At 45.1% G+C, this 19,568-nt stretch overlaps 1 protein-coding gene across 1 annotated transcript in view; it reads left to right on the top strand.

Moving 5' to 3' along the window:
* The window catches only part of galns (galactosamine (N-acetyl)-6-sulfatase), a 46,545-nt gene that overhangs the window by 12,906 nt on the left and 14,071 nt on the right, over window positions 1-19,568 (top strand). Inside the window, exons 5-10 of the mRNA XM_078544735.1 lie at window positions 860-926; window positions 2,528-2,655; window positions 3,269-3,408; window positions 12,328-12,431; window positions 14,288-14,424; window positions 15,775-15,877. Of these exons, the coding sequence (XP_078400861.1) occupies window positions 860-926; window positions 2,528-2,655; window positions 3,269-3,408; window positions 12,328-12,431; window positions 14,288-14,424; window positions 15,775-15,877 (679 nt within the window). The remainder of the gene's footprint in view (window positions 1-859; window positions 927-2,527; window positions 2,656-3,268; window positions 3,409-12,327; window positions 12,432-14,287; window positions 14,425-15,774; window positions 15,878-19,568) is intronic.

Genomic DNA, 19,568 nt, shown 5'->3' with positions numbered 1-19,568 from the left:
ATTGCACAGCTGGTGTTTTGTGTTAATGTCTCTGTATGCCTGGACGTTCCCACGTAACTCCCAGGTTGAGCCTGAGAGAGCTGGGTCTCAGATAAAGTGGGGAGCAGGCAATCTTGGAAGGGGGTTTTGACCCTCAGAAAGACTTCCGCATTATATTGTTCCACATAATGTCGTGTTCTCCAGGATGGTACTTTTGATGATGTTAAGTGAGGACTTCCAGTATTCTATGTCTTGGCTAATAAAGGAAAGCATGACATATGCGGATTATCCCTTCATCCCTTTTTAAATGATAGTACAAGACTAGCAATCCTTCAATTGTCTGACACCAGTCCTGTAGCCAGGCAGAACTGAAATATGGTCAGAGCCTCTGCAATTTCATCCCTTGTTTCTTTTAACAACCGGGGACATATTTCATCGGGATGTGGCTGTTAGTCTACTTTCAAAGACGTCCAACTCTTTAATAATTTCTCTCTTACACTGTTTATTCCATCTAATATTTCATACTCTTCCCCCTAACTCCCTTCTCATATCACTGAAATTAACATCTACAGGAAAGCAACATATTATTGTCAGTGAATTTATATAACATAGATTTTTAAAATACGTTCATGGGATGTGGGCGTCGCTGGTTGGGCCAGAATTTATTGCCCATCCCTAACTGCCCTTGTTCAGAGGGCATTTAAGAGTCAACCACGTTACTGTGGGTCTGGAGTCAAATGTAGGCCAAACCAGGTAAGAATGGCAGATTTCCTTCCCTAAAGGGCTTTTGCGAACCAGATGGGGGCAATGTGCACTGTTAGAATTCAATGCAGAAGCCATTTTAACTGAAGATAGCTCAGTGTCTGTGGTTCTCACACAGGTATTACGAGGAGTTTCAGATTGATTTAAAAACTGGAGAGTCCAACCTCACTCAGATCTATTTACAGGTAATGGAGCCTCGTCACTATAGTTACTAATAACCCGCGTGACTCTAACCTGCAGGTCAGTTGTTTTCAGAGAAGGAGACACAGAAATCTATTTAGCACCTAGTTTGTAAAAGAAGTGGGGGTGCTGGGGGCATGGATTGGATCCTTTGCTGAGCTGTCGAATTTACTGAGTTTATTCCCAGTGCCCTCCTGCAGTTGCTCCTGGCCAGGTTGAGGTTGATGGAAGCTCAGATTTTCAACACACCCAGTGTTTGTCCCATATCCGTTCATATTTTTTCCTAACAATATGTTGATTGGCCTTAAACCCGTGAGTTTACTCGCATGAAATCATCATGTTATTTAGTAGATAGCTGGGCAGGTTTGATTTCTGTTCTCTCTTTGGCTACAGACTGGATTCTCGGTCTAGTGTGAGGGTCAGTCCCTGCTGGCTACAGACTGGAGTCTCAGCCCAGTGTGAGAGTCAGTCCCTGCTGGCTAGAGACTGGATTCTCGGTCTAGTGTGAGGGTCAGTCCCTGCTGGCTAGAGACTGGATTCTCGGTCTAGTGTGAGGGTCAGTCCCTGCTGGCTACAGATTAGATTCTCAGTCCAGTGTGAGAGTCAGTCCCTGCTGGCTACAGACTGGATTCTCAGTCCAGTGTGAGCGTCAGTCCCTGCTGGCTACAGACTGGATTCTTGGTCTAGTGTGAGAGTCAGTCCCTGCTGGCTACAGACTGGATTCTCGGTCCAGTGTGAGGGTCAGTCCCTGCTGGCTACAGACTGGATTCTTGGTCTAGTGTGAGGGTCAGTCCCTGCTGGCTACAGACTGGATTCTTGGTCTAGTGTGAGAGTCAGTCCCTGCTGGCTACAGACTGGATTCTTGGTCTAGTGTGAGAGTCAGTCCCTGCTGGCTACAGACTGGATTCTTGGTCTAGTGTGAGAGTCAGTCCCTGCTGGCTACAGATTAGATTCTTAGTCCAGTGTGAGAGTCAGTCCCTGCTGGCTACAGACTGGATTCTCGGTCTAGTGTGAGGGTCAGTCCCTGCTGGCTACAGACTGGATTCTCAGTCCAGTGTGAGAGTCAGTCCCTGCTGGCTACAGATTAGATTCTTAGTCCAGTGTGAGAGTCAGTCCCTGCTGGCTACAGACTGGAGTCTCGGTCTAGTGTGAGAGTCAGTCCCTGCTGGCTACAGACTGGATTCTCGGTCTAGTGTGAGGGTCAGTCCCTGCTGGCTACAGATTAGATTCTTAGTCCAGTGTGAGAGTCAGTCCCTGCTGGCTACAGACTGGATTCTCGGTCTAGTGTGAGGGTCAGTCCCTGCTGGCTACAGACTGGATTCTCAGTCCAGTGTGAGAGTCAGTCCCTGCTGGCTACAGACTGGATTCTCAGTCCAGTGTGAGAGTCAGTCCCTGCTGGCTACAGACTGGATTCTCGGTCTAGTGTGAGGGTCAGTCCCTGCTGGCTACAGACTGGATTCTCGGTCTAGTGTGAGGGTCAGTCCCTGCTGGCTACAGACTGGATTCTCGGTCCAGTGTGAGGGTCGTTCCAGCTGGTTGCAGATGAGTTTGGTGTAGGTGTGGCTTGATCTTGTCAGGTCCCTAATGATATCTCTTGGAACCACAGGAAGCGATTGGGTTTATCAGGCAACAGGCTGCAAGGAAGCAGAACTTCTTCCTTTATTGGGCTGTTGATGCAACTCACGCTCCAGTCTATGCATCAAGAACTTTCCTGGGAACAAGTAAGAGAGGCTTGTAAGTGCTAGCCAGTGTGCATTCTATTCTAAATAGTGACATTGCTCAACTTATTATGGTTATGATGGTCAGTGTGAGGCCCCGGGGATGGTTCAGAACACTGAGCTTTCTGTGACAGACTTGTTGATCTGATATCTGTGATTCAGTAACCTGAAAAGTAGACCTGACACTGGAGGATAAGATACTTTCCACATGAAATATATATCCCTGCAGGCTAATGCAGGTTGGTACAAGCTGGGCAGATAATCTAGCACTTGTCAGATTTGTGATTGTAACTGGTTAAAGCCCAGCAGTACCTCCTGCCCTCCACATACTCTTAGAGAGGGTCTCTATGCCTTAATAGCTCAGACAAATTCACGTAAGCTCCCTAGACTTGGGGAAATGGGGGTGAATGAGTGTAAAATATGCACAGCGACTGTAACCATCTGGATTTCTCAGAGGTTCCATTTGGAGCTGAGGTGTCGAGGGTGGGGAGAGCCTTTCATGGTTTACCAGGCTCCCAACTTACCAAAAAAAAATCCAGCTTAACCGGCTGCCATTGTGATCTGTGAAATGGATGCTGTTTGCTGCAGGCTTTGTTTGCATTGTGACACTGTGTTTGGACCATTCCCAGATACGGGGATGCAGTCCGTGAGATAGATGACAGCATTGGGAAAATCCTACAGGAGCTCCGCACACAGGACATCACCAACAACACATTCGTGTTTTTCACATCGGACAATGGGGCTGCACTCATCTCAGCCCCCAGTCAAGGTGGGTTCACCTGGTGAGAGGTAGGTAATACAGGTGGCACATTGAAGGAGGCATCTCTCCCTCTCGCTATGGTTGCTTCAATTCAGGTTTGCTGCAGATAACTTAAAATCATACAATGATACAGCACAGAAGAAGGCCATTTAGCTCATTGTGCCTGTACTGGCTCTTAGATAATCCAATTAATCCCACTCCCTCTGCTTTTTTCCAACAGCCCTGCAAAATTGTCTCCTTCAGGTATTTGTCCAATTCACTTTTGAAGTTATTACTATTCCACTTTCACCTCCCTTTCTGGCAATGCATTTCAGATCTCCTCCTCTTCCCACCGGTTCTTTCGCCAATTAACTGATATCTGTGTTCTCTGGTTACTGACATCTTTTGTTCAGAGGCATCATTCACTCATAGAAATAGTCTTACTTTTCAAGAAGTTGATGCCCACTGCCCCACATCTCAGCAGGGTTTCTTCAATTTCTCCAATAGAATTGGCTCTATTATTCTTCAATTTCTTTCTCCCTCATGTATTATCTAGCCTTCCTTTAAATGTATCTGTGCTGTTCACCTCAACTGCTCCTTGCAGGAGTGAGTTTCACATTATTGCCACTTTCTGGGTAAAGAAGTTCCCCCTGAATTTACTTTGGATTTATTAGTGACTATCTTATATTTATAGCCTCTAGTTCTGGTCTCCTTCGCAAATAAAAACACCTCTATATCTATCCTATCAAATTTCTTCATATGTTTAAACATTTCTATCAGGTCATCTCTCAGCTTTCTCTTTTCTGGAAAAGAGTCTCGACCTGTTTAGCTTTTCTTGATAGGTATAACCTCTCAGTTTTAATATAATAGGTGGTCTTGCTAAGCACACAAAGTAAACAAACACGAAGACAGGAGCTCATCACTGAGTGCAGCTAGTCACAGAGTGTGAACTTGGGAATTTGGTGAGCAAGGGAATTTTAAGGGTTAAATTTAAGGATTAATCTCTTTCTAAAATGCAGCCTAAATTGCATTTAGAATTTAACTACAATTTACAGTTAAAGTTAAGTTTCTTTCAGTCTTCGTCAGGGATAAACAAGCTGCTTGCAGGAGAGGCAGCTGCAGTTAGTTCATTAGGTAGCTAGATTAAACTAGATTCTCTAGCCACCAGTGCTGACTCATCTCTGTAGAATTTCAGCTAGTATAAATACAGATGGTCTTGCTAAGTGTATCATGTAAGCAAGCACGAATACATCACTGAGCTCAGCTAGTTGCAGAGTGTGAACTTGGGAATTTGGTGAGTGAGGGAATTCGGTGCAGTGAGGAAGGAGGGAAACAGATAAGTGATTGGTTGGTGATTCTTTTGCTTATCTTTCAAAACTTGTATAATTTATTAGTAATTATAAGGTTTTATTGGTATTAGTAAGCTTTACTAACAATAGTAAGGCTCATTGGGAGAGTAGGGCTTATTAAGTATAAATTAATTAAGAAAATAATACATTTATTAACACATAATTAAAGTGGCAGGGCATGTGATGTGTTGCAATTGCAGAATGTGGGAATTCCTGCACACCAGTGTGATCCAGGGCTTGAGGAGCTTCAACTAGGAGTCATTGAGCTAGAGGCTGAGCTGCAGACACTGCGATGTATCAGGAAGGGGGAAAGTTAACCTAAACACTTTGTTCTAGAAGGTGGTCACACCCCTTAGACTAGGGTCTTCTGATTTGGTCAGTGATCAGCAACAGGAGGGTGTGACTCTGAGTGAGGCAGATAAGGGGATTGAGAAGATGCTAGAGGAGGAGCCTCAGCCATTGCAATTGTCCAGTAGGTTTGAGGTTCTTGCAGTATATGGAGATGAAAGTGGGGGTTGCAGGGTGGTTGAATGAACTGACCATGGTACAGAAAGCCATCAAATGGGGGGGGGCTAATAGGAATTTAGTGGTATTAGGGGACAGTAGAGCCATGGAGATTGACCAGTGACCAATAATTGGCCACTTAAGGGCCTCAACTGGGGCAAGGGTTGGCTTCCCGTCTGAGGCCTTGCCTGCCCCAGCATTAAATTGCTGTGTGGTCGGGGCAGGCAGGAACCCAGAGGGGATCCCGTCTCTTCAATTTCGCACTCTCTGTCTGCCTAAAAGGGGAGCATAAAATTCTGGCCTAGGGATAAATAGGTCTTTTTCGACAAGCTGTAACTAGGTAGTGCCAGAGGGGATCAGTGCTGGGGCCTCAATTATTTACAATCTACACCAATGATTTGGATAAAGGGACCAAATGTATGGTAGTTAAATTTGCCAATGACATTAAGATAGGTAGGAAAATAAGTTGTCAAGTGGAGGCAGAGAGTCTGCATAGGGATATAGACAGGTTAAGTAAGTGGGCAAAAATTTGGCAGATGGAATATAATGTGAGAAACCGTGAACTTGTCCAGTTTGACAGGAATAATAGAAAAGCAGCATATTATTTAAATGAAGAGAGATTGCAGAACTCAGTGGTACAGAGAGATCTGGGTGTCCTGGTCCATGACTCACAAAAAGTTAGTATGCAGGTACAGCAAGTGATTAGGAAGGGAAATAGAATGCAGGCATTTATTGCAAGGGGAATGGAATATAAAAGTAGGGAAGTTTTACTGCATTTGTACAGGGCATTGGTGAGACCACATCTGAAATACTGTGAAACAAAAACAGAAAATGCTGGAAAAGCTCAGCAGGTCTAACAGCACCTGTGGAGAGAAAGACAGAGTTAACATTTCGCGTCTGTATAACTCTTCTTCGAGCTAAAGAGATGTAAAAATATGATGAAATTTATACTGTTTAAGGGATGGAGCAGGTGAAGCTGGATAGAAGGCCAGAGATAGGTGGAAGCAAAGGAGAGAGATGTCATAAACAAAAGGACAAAGAGGTGTTAATGATAGTGGTACTGGCTAAAGGAGGTGCTGATGGTGGCATTAAGATCAGAAAGCAGAATGTGGTAATAGGACAAGGGTAAGCACTCTGGAAAGAACAACATGAACAAGTGACAAATGGCCCTGGTGGGGGGAGGGGATGGTGGTGCGAAAAAAGATCGAAAATAGGATAAAAGGTGGAGATAAAACAACGAATAAAAATGAAAATAAATAAAAGTGAAAATGAGCGGATAAAAAATAAAACTTTAAAAATGAAAATGAACATTGAAAAAAGAGGCTAACAAAGGGCTGAGGATGGGGGAGAGAGTTCATGGTCTGAAGTTGTTGAGCTCAATATTCAGTCCAGAAGGCTGTAAAGTGCCTAGTCTGAAGATGAGGTGCTGTTCCTCCAGTTTGCGTTGGGCTTCAGTAGAACATTGCAGTAGGTCAAGGACAGACATGTGGGCATGAGAGCAGGATGGGGTGTTGAAATGGCAAGCGACAGGAAGGTCTGGGTCATGCTTGCAGACAGACCGAAGGTGTTCCGCAAAGCGGTCACCTAGGCTGCGTTTGGTCTCTCCAATGTAGAGGAGACCGCATTGGGAGCAGCGAATGCAGTAGACCGAATTGAGGGAAGTGCAAGTGAAATGCTGCTTCACTTGAAAGGAGTGTTTGGGCGGTAAGGAGGGGGGAAGTAAAGGGGCAGGTGTTGCACCTTCTGCTATTGACTGGGAAGGTGTCGTGGGAGGAGGATGAGGCATTGGGGGTGATGGAGGAGTGGACCAGGGTGTCCCGGAGGGAACGGTCCAGACAGAATGCCGACGGAGGGGTGGGGGAGTGAAGGGAAGATGCGTTTGGTGGTGGCATCATGCTGGAGCTGGCGAAACTGGTGAAGGCTGATCCTTTGAATGCAGAGGCTGGTGGAGTGAAAAGTCCTCAGAAGGGAGGACAAGGGAGCCAAGGGATGCAGGCAGCAAAGTGGAGTTCAGACCATATTCAGATCAGCAATGATCTTCTTGACTGGTGGAGCAGGCTCGAAGGGTTGAATGGCCTGCTCTTGCTCCTATGCCACCAGTGCCTCTATATCCTCCTTATAATTTGGAGACTAGAACTGTGCACAGTACACCAAGTGTAGTCTAATGAAGATGTTATGCAGGTTTCACATAACTGTTTTTCAATTCTGTTCACCTCGAAATGAACCCCAACACTTTGCTTGCTTTTTTTGTAATGGCCTTAATAATCTGAACCACAACTTTTAGTGATCTGTGTATCTTTACACTCAGATCTCACTGTTCTTCCACTCTGTTTAGGCTCTTATTTTCCAAGGAATATGTGGCTTTCTTATTCCCCTCTCCAAAATGTATTACCTTGCACTTATAAATATGAAGTTCATTTGCCAATTCTTAATTCAATCGTTACAATTTAAATTTGCATAATGCTACAAAAATGAAGAACTCAAAGGAACTCTCAACAATGCCCCTACTCTGATGAGTCACGTTATTTAATTTAAACAGAATAACTTTGCCCACAGACCTGATCCCTGAGCTGCCCAGGTTACCCGCTATGACAGAACACGTGAGGTGAGAGGTAATCTTTCTCCTCATCTTACCCTCATAGCACACCCTCCACCCCCACCAATTCCCTAAAACCAAAACGGCAACCCCACACTGCTCAACCCACACTGCCCCAGGTCCCTCAATCCCTTCACCACAAACTTCCTGCTGCCAGTGTGCAGCACAAGGTAATTTAGCCAGGATATTTTGTGTGGCTTGAGAGATCTGCCTCAATTTTACATTCTGATCCTTATTTTCCAATCCCTTCCTCGCCTTGTCCCTCCCTATCTCTTTCTCTTTTATCATTTGTCTTCTTTCATTTCTTCCCCCACAAGTACTCTGCTCTCCCAATTTCCTAACCTAGCCCTTCAGTATTCCTCAATGTTCCTTCCCACCTGCCACCATCCCTCTTTATATACCGCCCCCAGCATCCTCCAAAGGGCTCCTTGAGGCACTCATTGCTGACTTATTACAAGCAGGCATTCCAGTTGCCCCATCCTATTCTCCCATTGAACTTCCTTCCACCGCTTGCCCTACCAAAACTGCCACGGTGGTACTGTGGCTCTTATAACCAAATCACACCTTGGCCTGACCCCTCCTCCTCCTCTGGTGCTTTATCATACTTGGCAGGGTGCTAGACAATAAGGATTTTAAATAAGAGAGAGAGGAGTGCGGCAAGGTCAGATGTTCAAAGTTAAAGTGTAGACTTGAATGGATGTGATGGACAACTGTAGCAATTGGCCAAAGCTCCTTCAACAGTGCATTTTAAACCCACGATCTCTACCATCTAGAAGAACAAGGGCAGCATAAGCATGGAAACACCACCACTTGCCAGTTGTCCTCCAAGCCACACACCATCCTGACTTGGAACTAGATCACCATTCCTTCACTGTCTCTGGGTCAAAATCCTCCCTGGAACTCCCTCCCTAACAGCACTGTGGGTGTACCTACACCACATGGACTGCAGAGGTTCAAGAAGGCAGCTCACCACCACTTTCTCAAAGAGTAATTGGGGATGGACAATAAATACTGGCCTAACCAGCAATGTTCACATTCCGTGAACAAATAAATAGAACAACTGGTTTAGCTATCCAACGCTAGATCTGGCTGAACCACATAAAGCACTATACTCACAGCTGCTGAAACTGCTCTCTATTCCAGGATCATCCTGGAATACAAAGATATTTCATGGCTTTTTTTCTCTACTCAAGCCATCTTCATAAACCCATACTCCTCACCTTCACCTCGCAACAATAAGTGCAAGGAGCTCACGGACTTCCTTGTCACTAAGATTGTGACCGTCTGATCAGCTGCCTCTGCCACGTCCTTCCCTTCTGTTGTAGGGCGTTGGATACCATTCAGTAGGTCTTAATGAAGTCTTCGTAGTCTTAAGTATGTTAACTATAAGAACTATGTACATATACACAGTAATGGGTTCAAGCTAGGAGCTGTCTCCATGCTTGTTTGTGCACACGGCTCTGTCCAACACTAGGCTGACCCCCTGGTGCAGGTCACATGTTCTCTTGCACTACTCTGTGGGTGGCAATGTACTCAGTCCCATATTAACCCTATATGTGCCAGACCCTTATACTACATCTCCCCGAAGTCTTTATCCAATTAATTTCAAGTTTTTCTAGTTTACCCACATATTAACATCGTTATTACTACCCCACCTCCCCCCACTTCAGGTCTCTGAGTTCATAGGTTTAGGCTGTCTGGAGGCCTTATAACCTTTCCATATCTCGTTCACGCTACTGTTGGAGGGGTGGTAGGCTCTGTCATTGCAGGTAAACTGTGTTGATTTGGAGGTTACTCTGGCATCTCGGTATCTTCCTTGATGTCTCTCCATTGTACTGTGGGGTCAGGCAGTCTAGGGATGAGAAGACTCCTCCTGATTCTCCTGACTGTGCCCTCTGGGGTGCCAACCAGGTAGGACCAAGGTTGATCATTGTCCTTCCTGATAATAGTGCCCTCTCAAGGTCTTTAATCCAGACCTTGTCATCCTTTCGTAGTTGTGGCAAATGTCTGGTTTTGTTGTAGGCGGAGTATTTTTCAGTAGAATTGAAAGTTGTGCCCATATGACTGTGAGGGCTTAATTTTCTATGACAGCATATCTTGTCTCCGTGTCCGACAGCCCTCTGGAAGCATCTCGGCAACTTCCATCCAGTTGTTCCTGGAATAGGGCCACTCCGAGGCCTATGGACGAAGCATCCATTGGTGTGGTGGTGGGCAGGGCTGGGTCATAATGGGCCAGAATGTCAGTGGAGAGCTGCATCGTTGATGTGAGTGAATGCTTGTTCTTGATGTGAGTTCCAGCACCATGCCCGGTCTTTCTTAAGCAGATGCAGATGTAGATGCCAAATTTGGGAAAATGTTGCAGTTTTCACCATCCCCAAGAATTGCTGAAGGTCTGGAATCGAGGATGGGGTTGGGAACTCGCTAAGAGCTTTAATTTTCTGTGGCTCGGTTGTGATGCCTTTATTGCTGATGATGTGGCCCAGGAACCAAATTGATGTTTTGGAGAACTCACATTTCTCATTTAGCGTCAGCCCTGTTTCCTGCAGGCACTCTAAGCCTGCTGTAAGTCTCTTGTCATGTTCATCCATTGTTGCGCTGTGAACAATACATCATCCATGTGGCAAATGAGCCCTTGTAGGCCCTGCAAAATGGCTGACGTTGTACATTGAAATATTTCTGGCACCAGTGATTCCAAATGACAGACGGTTAAAACAGAATCTGCCGAAGGGGGTAATGAATGTGAGCAGCAGCCTGGATTTGGCATCAAGGGGAAGTTGCCAAAAGCCGTTGTTGACGTCCAGCTTTGAAAATACTGTGCTCTTCAAGAGTTTATTCAGGCATTCATCCACTGAGGATATGGGATGTACTTCTCTGGCTATGGCTTTATTGAGCTGTGTCAGGTCAACGCTGATACAGATGGGCCTGTTCAGATTTGGGACTGGGACCATCCCAGAACACCATGAGGTTGGCTGTGTGACGGGGGAGATGACTCCCATGTTTGTCAAGTCATCCAGATGCTGCTGCACTTGTTTCATGAGTGGGTGTGTGGGATCTTATGTGGTGTGAATAGGTTTAGCATCCTCCCTCAGTGTGACCTTGTATGCATTTTTCAGTCACCCTGTGTATCTTTACTTAGATTAGGGGCCTTTGACATGCTTGGCCTCACCATCCACCTCCAACACCTCTCCACTGTCATCCAGCTGCATGAGACTCCACTCACCTGATTCCAATCTTTTCTATCAAATTGTAGCCAGATTATCACTTGTAATATCTGCTCCTCCTGTCTCCCCATTGTTACCTTTGGTGTTCCCCAAGGATCTATCTGTGGCTGCCTCCTATTTTTCATCTATATGTTGCACCTATTCAAAACCATCCAAAAGCACATTCGTTTCCAGATTTATGCTGACAACACCCAGCTCTACCTCACCATTATCTCTCTCAAACCCTCCACTATTGCTAACAGGCTAATTGTCCAACATCCAGTACTGAATAAGGAGAAATTTCCTCCAACTAAACATGGGGAAAACTGAAGCAATCAATTTCAGACCATTTACAATCTCTGTTCCCAAGCTAGCTCTAAAGAAGAATCATATGGACTCGAAACGTTAACTCTGTTTCTCTCTCCACAGATGCTGCCAGTCCTGCTGAGTTTTGCCAGCGTTTTCTGTTTTCATTTCAGATTTCCAGCATCCACAATATTTTGCTTTTATCTGTTCCCAAGCTACTTGCTCCATCCCTCTCCCTGGCAACAGTCTGAAATTAAACCAGATTATTCACAATCTTAGTGTCATACTTGACCCCGAGATGAGCTTCTGACTCCAGATTCACACCATTACTAAGACTGCCTATCTCCACCTATATAACATTGTCCACTTTATGCTCCGCCTCAGCTGATCTGCTGCTGAAACCCTCATTCATGCCTTTGTTACTCCCAGCCTTGACTGTTCCAACACACTCCTGGCTGGCCACTCACATGCTACTCTTCATAGGTCATTCAAAACTCTGCTGCCTGTGTATTTACTCAAACATGCCAAGTCTCATTCACCCATCAGCCCTATACTCTCTGACCCTCATTCCCTCTGTGACCTTGCCCCTCCCTCTCTCTGTAATCTCCTCCAGCCCAATGTGTCTCCAAGATGTCTGTGCTCAACTAATTCTGTTCTCTTGAGCATTTAATCGCTCCAACATCAGTGGCTGTGCCTTCAGCTGCCTGGGCCTGAAGTTCTGGAGTTCCCTCCCTACACCTCTCTGTCTCTCTGCCTCTCCCTGCTCCTTTAAAACACTCCTTAAAACCGAACTCTTTGATCAAGCTTTTGACAATCTGCCCTAATATTGTCTAATGTGGCTTGGTGTCAAATTTTGTTTTATAATGGTCCTGTGAAGTGCCTGAGGACGTTTTTATTACATTGAATATGCTATATAAATATAATTTGTTGTTGTTGATGAACAGTGGAGTGATTGCCCTACGATGAGATTATGTTGAGGTTTGCCTTGCTCTAGGGGGCAGTAATGGCCCATTCCTGTGTGGAAAGGAGACAACATTTGAGGGAGGAATGCGGGAGCCAGCGATTGCCTGGTGGCCAGGACACATACCTGCAGGACAGGTGAGCACCTCTTCATCGGATGGGAGTATAATTACTGTGGTCTGCCTGACCTGAGCCCCAGCCCAGGATCATGCCAAGGTGGTTCTGATAGGTGACCTGATAGAGGTCTTTAAATTATGAAAGATTCATGATTTTAGGGTAAACCTCTTTACCCATAAAATGGTGAAAATGTGAAACTCACTCCCACATGGAGTAATTGAGGCAAATAGCACTTCAGGGGAAGCTGGATAAACACATGAGAAAGATGGGAATAGAGGAATTTGTTGATGGGAGTGAGATAAAGTAAGGTTGGAGGAAGCTTGTGTGAAGCATAAACCCCTGCATGGATTAGTGGTGCTGAAAGGCATGAATCTGTGCTGTAAAATTCTATGATACTCAGGTCTAGAGGGTAGGTTTTGGGGAATGCAGGCAGGTCTGGGGTGGAAGGCAGGTTTTGGAGTTGGGGGCAGGTTTCAGGATGTTGGGGGCTATGGTAGGTTGTAATCTGATTAAAACTGTGAGGTAGGGATTATAATTAATTAAACATCGATACTAACAGCAATGACTGCTGCAGCTGATAGCAGAAGATCTGTTCAGGATTGTTCCTCTGCTTCTCTTAATGGAATTTAATGGCGCACTGTGTCAAGGAGGCAGCAGAGAAGAGTCTGATTTAATCTGAAATGAGCTGGTGATGGGGGAAAACTGCCTCAGCTGCTGGTTGCAGATAAAAATCAACAAAGGAGTGAGTGAAGAGCTGGAATCGATGTGAACTCAGAGTTGGTATCTGCCCAGCAAACCTCACCATCCCAGCCACTGTCACTGGCTCTTTGTGTTCCAGTCAAGAGTACTGACTGAAGTTTAACCCTCTCAGAGAATGATGACCTGCTCCTTCCCTTAGTCTATATTGTGGATTGATGGAAATTACAACACAGGGAACCAGTCTGTGAGTGGTGTCACCACCCACACACCCCTGCTCACAGACCTCTGTCATTCTTTTCTGCGCCACCACACACACAAAATGCAACCCACTCACATGTGTATTACACGCAGATCCACGTAAACACACAAATGTACACCGACACGCACCGCACGCATTTTCTTACATTACAACAAAAATACTTGATATACAAGACTTTGGGACAACCTGAGATCATGATAGGCACTATATAAATCCAATTCACACACAATAGTTAGGACAGTATTTAGATGGAGGCGATGGGGATCTTGCCAGAGCCCTGCGTTGCCTCTTTTTGGGAAGGCCTGCCAAATTAAATACCAATCAGGCACATAACTGGGCAGGGCTGGAAGTCCCGTCTGCCAAGAGTGCTGGCCAGTCAGAGGCTGGCAGCTCCTCATTGCTCAGCAGCACCACTGGGGAAAGGGTGGCTGCTGCCCTTACTACACCACCCTGAAGCCCAGGATCTCCAATGGACCCAGCCACAGGTGAGTGATGGCAGGAGGGGGGGCTCATGGGGGAGGGAGTTGGCAGCAGGGGAAGGTGCGCACAGGCTCTCCCCCCCACCCCAACTTTCCTGATTTCCGGGTCCCTCAATCAGGCATTGATTGCTTTTGAGTGAGGGACCCTGCCCCCTGGAAGCCCACGGGCAACTCTGACAGGGTTTACTTTTCAGGCTTCATGGTGAATCCCCTGCCCGACGCTGGACATTAATCATCCATTTAAGGGCCTCAGTTGTCAGCAGGACAGAAAAGCTGTCCACTGACCTTCCCGCCACGGATATAATCGGCGAGGAAGCGGAAAGGCAGTGGGATCCCAACCCAATAAAAGTCCTTCAGCCACCAAACTCACCACAGGGAAGGGCATTAAATTCCACCTTCAGAGTCTTGAAACTGATGTTTAGTTTGGTTTGTGGTTACAGGTCAGTCATCAGCTGGGCACTGTTATGGATCTGTTCACGACCAGCCTGACCCTGGCTGGGCTTCAGCCACCCACTGACCGGCAATTGGACGGAATTGACCTTTCACCTGTGCTGTTGCAGAATAAAATTATCAGCAGGTACAAGTCAGGTTCAGGGGAGCAGAGTGGGATATTTATCTTCTTAAAAATGATAAGTGCCCATCGTGGGGACAACTGTTGGAGCCTGAGAAGAGAGAGAGCACTTTTCACTGTAACACTGAGATCAGAATCAAACATTTCCAGAGCATGTGTTAGATACAGAGTAAATCTCCCTCTATACTGTCCCATCAAACACTCCCAGGACAGGCACAGCACGGGGTTAGATACAGAGTAAAGCTCCCTCTACACTGTCCCCATCAAACACTTCCAGGACAGGTACAGCATGGGGTTAGATACAGAGTAAAGCTCCCTCTACACTGTCCCCATCAAACACTCCCAGGACAGGTACAGCACGGGGTTAGATACAGAGTAAAGCTCCCTCTACACTGTCCCCATCAAACACTCCCAGGACAGGTACAGCATGGTGTTAGATACAGAGTAAAGCTCCCTCTACACCATCCCACCAAACACTCAGGACTAGTACAACACAGGGTTAGATACAGAGTAAAACTCCCTCTACACTATCCCATCAAACACTCAGGACTAGTACAACACAGGATTAGATACAGAGTAAAGCTCCCTCTATACTGTCCCATCAAACACTCCCAGGACAGGTACGACACGGGGTTAGATACAGAGTAAAGCTCCCTCTACACTGTCCCCATCAAACACGCCCAGGACAGGTACAGCACGGGGTTAGATACAGAGTAAAGCTCCCTCTACACCGTCCCCATCAAACATTCCCAGGACAGGTACAGCACGGGGTTAGATACAGAGTAAAGCTCCCTCTACACTGTCCCCATCAAACACTCCCAGGACAGGTACAGCACGGGGTTGGATACAGAGTAAAGCTCCCTCTACACTGTCACCATCAAACACTCCCAGGACAGGTACAGCACGGGGTTAGATACAGAGTAAAGCTCCCTCTACACTGTCCCATCAAACATTCCCAGGGCAAGTACAGCACGGGGTTAAATACAGAGTAAAGCTCCCTCTATACTGTCCCCATCAAACACTCCCAGGACAGGTGCAGATTGCTAGATTTGATATAGACCACGAGGAACTGGATAGACCTGACTGATAGTAGGCCGGATTCCTAAGGCAACAGACAGAGGAGACGCTGGTTTCATCTGTCGGATCTGGATTTCAACCCAGACCCTGGGAATGAAGTTTACCTAAAGTTTACATAGACTTTAATAATATATTCTCCTTGCTTCCTAAGTATTGGTAATTTCAGGCTTATTTTAATTCTAGGGTTTCCCTGTCCATCTTGTATGTGTAAAATGTGACTCATCTGCTGAGAATATTGTCGCTCAGTTTTATTTCAGCTTTTCATTTCTCACTGTTCAGGCCAGTGTTTTACTATCGAGGGAATGAGCTGATGGCTGTGCGGTTTGGACAGTACAAGGCACATTACTGGACATGGACTAACTCCTGGGAGGAATTGCAACAGGTGAGACCAATGCTCCATAGACTGAGGAGGGAGCAGGGAACTCGCAGAGAAACAGTCTTGATAACAAGAGGACAAAGGTGGGGGAAGACTCGTTGATATGGGGGTGGAAGGGAGATGAACCCCACACACAGTGAATACAACCAGAGAGAAAGAAAGGGAATACTTGATTTAATATATTGTCTTATCCCATCTCTCGGAAACACACTCTGCATAGACATTTAGAAATAACTCCGTGAAAGTGAAAACTCATTCATGTGCACAAGATCCCATCGACAGCAATAAGATAAACTAACTTTTTTGTGTTTCCGATGCTGTTGGTTGAGATTCGAGTTTGAAGGACTAGCCAGTAGTATAAAAACAGATTGTAAGAGCTTTTAGAAGTATATAAAAAAGGAAGAGAGTAGCTAAAGTAAATGGTGGTCCCTTGGAAGCAGAGACAGGAGAAATTATCATGGGAAATGAGGAAATAGCAGAGACATTAAAGAATATTTTGTGTCTCTCTTTACAGTAGAAGACACAAGTTGCATACCACAAATACAGATAACCTAGGGGCTAATAAGGGTGAGGAAATTAAGGTAATTGATATTGACTGATAATCTGCATCCCAGGGTACTAAAGGAGATGCCCATGGAAGGAATGGATGCGCTGGTTGTCATCTTCCAAAATTCTGTAGAATTTGGAAAAGTTTGGCAGATTAGAGGATGGCAAATGTAACCCCACTATTTAAAAAAGGAGGGAGGGAGAAAACAGGGAATTACAGAGCAGTTAGCCTAACATCAGTAGTAGGGAAAATGCATGAGTCTATTATAAAGGATGTGATAACAGGACCCTTAGAAAAGATCAAAGGAATTAAATAAAGTCAGCATGAATTTATGAAAGATAAATCATGTTTAATAAATGCACTGGAGTTTTTTGAGGACATAACTAGCAGAATAGATAAGGGAGAACCAGCGGATGTGGTATATTTGGATTTTCAGAAAGCTTTTGATAAAGTCCCCCATAAGATGTTAGTGTGTAAAATTAAAGCATATGGGATTGAGAATTGGTTAGCAGACAGGAAACAAAGAGTAGGAATAAATGGGTCTTTTCAGAGTGGCAGGTGGTGACAAGTGGGGTACCGCAGGGATCAGTGCTTGGGCCCCAGCTATTCACAATATATATAAATGAGGGAACCAAATGTAATATTTCCAAGTTTGCTGACAACACAAAACTTGGTGGGAATGTGAGTGATGAGGAGGTTGATAAGAGCTTTCAAGGCCATTTATACAGCTTGTGTGGGCAAATACATGGCAGATGCAGTATGATGTGGATAAGTGTGAAGTTATCCACCTCAGTAGGTAAAACAGAATGGCAGAGTATTATCTAAATGGTGATAGATTGGGAAATGTTGATGTACAAAGAGACCTGGGTGTCTTTGTACACCAATCATTGAAAGCAAGCATGCAGGTGCAGCAAGCAGTTAAAAAGGTAAATGCTATGTTGGCCTTCATTGCAAGAGGATTTGAGTACAGAAGCAAGGATGTCTTACTGCAGCTGTACAGGGCCTTGGTGAGACCACACCTGGAGTATTGTGTGCAGTTTTGATCTCCTCACCTAAGAAAGGATATACTTGCCATAAAGGGAGTGCAGTGAAGGTTCACCAGACTGATTCCTGGGATGGCAGGATTGTCACATGAAGAGCAATTGGGTTGACTAGGCCTGTATTCACTGGAGTTTAGAAGAATGAGAGAGGATCTCATTGAAACGTATAAAATTCTGACAGGGCTGGACAGACTGGATGCAGGGATGGTGTTTCCTCTGGCTGGAAGGTTTAGAACAAGGGGTCTCAGTCTCAGGATACGGGGTAGACCATTTAGGACTGAGATGAAGAGAAACTTCTTCACTCAGAGGGCAGTGAACCTTTAGAATTCTCTACCACAGAAGGCTGTGGAGGCCAAGTCACTGAATATATTTAAGAAGAAAATAGATAGATTTCTAGACTCTAAAGGCATCAAGGGGTATGAAGAGAGAGCAGGAGTATGTCGTTGAGATAGAGTATCAGCCATCATCATATTGAATGGCAGAGCAGGCTTGAAGGGCCGAATGACCTACTCCTGCTCCTATTTTCTATGATTCTAAGGTTCTACACTCTAAAAGCATTGGAGAAACTCAAGGGACTAAAGTGCCTTTATTGCAAAGGAATTGGAGTATAAGAATAAATGAGTCTTGCTACAGTTGTACAGGGCTTTGTTGAGATGACACCTAGAATACTGTTTGCAATTTATTCTCCATATTTAAGGAATGATATACTTGCATTGGAGCTAGCACAGTGAATGTTCACGAGATTGGTCCCTGGATGAGCCCAGGTTGGCCCATGATGAGAGGCCAAGCAAATTGGGTATATAGACGAATGAGAGGTGACCTCATTGAAACATTCAAGATTATGATGTGGTTTGACAGGATAGATACTGAGAGGTTTTTTACCCTGGTTGTGGAATCTCAAACAAGGGAGCACAGCCTCAGGATAAGGGGCCAATCGTTTATGACTGAGATGAGAAGTTTCTTCACTCAGAGGGTTGCGAACCTTTGGAATTCTCTACCCCAGAGGGTTGTGGATGCTCCATCATTGAATATATTTAAGGCTGAGATAGATAGATTTTTCATCTGTCAGGGAATTAAGGGATATGGGGAGCAGGAGGAAACTGGAGCTGATGCCCAAGTTCAGCCATGGTCATATTGAATGGTGGAGCAGGCTTGAGGGCCATATGGTCTTCTTCTGTTTTGTTCCTATGGCGGCAAGCTTTTTGAATAGTTCCAGTGGAGCTCTGCATTCAGCTGGGCCAGAATTTCTCCCACTATTTCATGCTTCATATTGTGTTCCCAATATCAATTCAACACCAACAGTCTGGAGCATTAATGACAGTTTTCCTCGCTTCAAACTCCACAATTAGTCCCATTGACCCCTGGGTTAGAGAGAAGTTCAAGTTCCCACTTCTGATCACTGTTCAGTGGTGCCTGGGTTAGAGAGGGGAAAATCAGCCAGGGTTCTTGCTTCTGATCACTGTCCGGTGATCCTCCACTCAGGATTCCTGTCCAGAGACCCCTGGGTTAGAGAAAAAGGAAATCAGCCAGAGTTTCTGCTCTTGATCACTGTTCTATGATTCCCACTGGAAACATTCAATGAGGACACCAGTTGTGAACAGGATCAACTCAGCAGGTCTGGCTGAATCTGTGGAGAGAGGAACGGAGTTAATGTTTCTAGTTGAAAATTTGCCCAAGTTCTATTCTAAGCCCCTCAAAATCAGCTTGTCTCCAATCTATTAACTCGGTTTTCATCATACTTATGTCCTTCTCTTATCATCATCTTAAAGCATATTATATTATGGTCACTATTGCCAATATATTCCCCTATTTTACTCTTATCCACTCTGGTTCATTCCCCATTATAGATCCAATAAAAAAACCTTCCCTTGTTGGATTATTGGGTTAGAAAGGAGGATTGTAGGAACTCCATTCCCTTATCCCCTTTACCTACCTCTTCTGTCAAATTAATATCCTGGCAGTTGAAATTCCTCGTAATTACTATTCTATGTTTTTCACTCAATTCTCTAATTTGTTTGCAAATTTCTTCCTCTCCCTTCCTTCCACTATGAAATGATTTGTACGACACTCATTAGTGTGACTGATCCTTTATCATCTTTTATCTCTGCCC

This window comes from Cetorhinus maximus, chromosome 6 (genome assembly GCF_964194155.1).
Source record: "Cetorhinus maximus chromosome 6, sCetMax3.hap1.1, whole genome shotgun sequence".
In the NCBI taxonomy this organism is placed as follows: Eukaryota; Metazoa; Chordata; class Chondrichthyes; order Lamniformes; family Cetorhinidae; genus Cetorhinus; species Cetorhinus maximus.
Note: the sequence above shows the minus strand (reverse complement) of the source record. Positions and strands in the feature narration are given on the sequence as shown.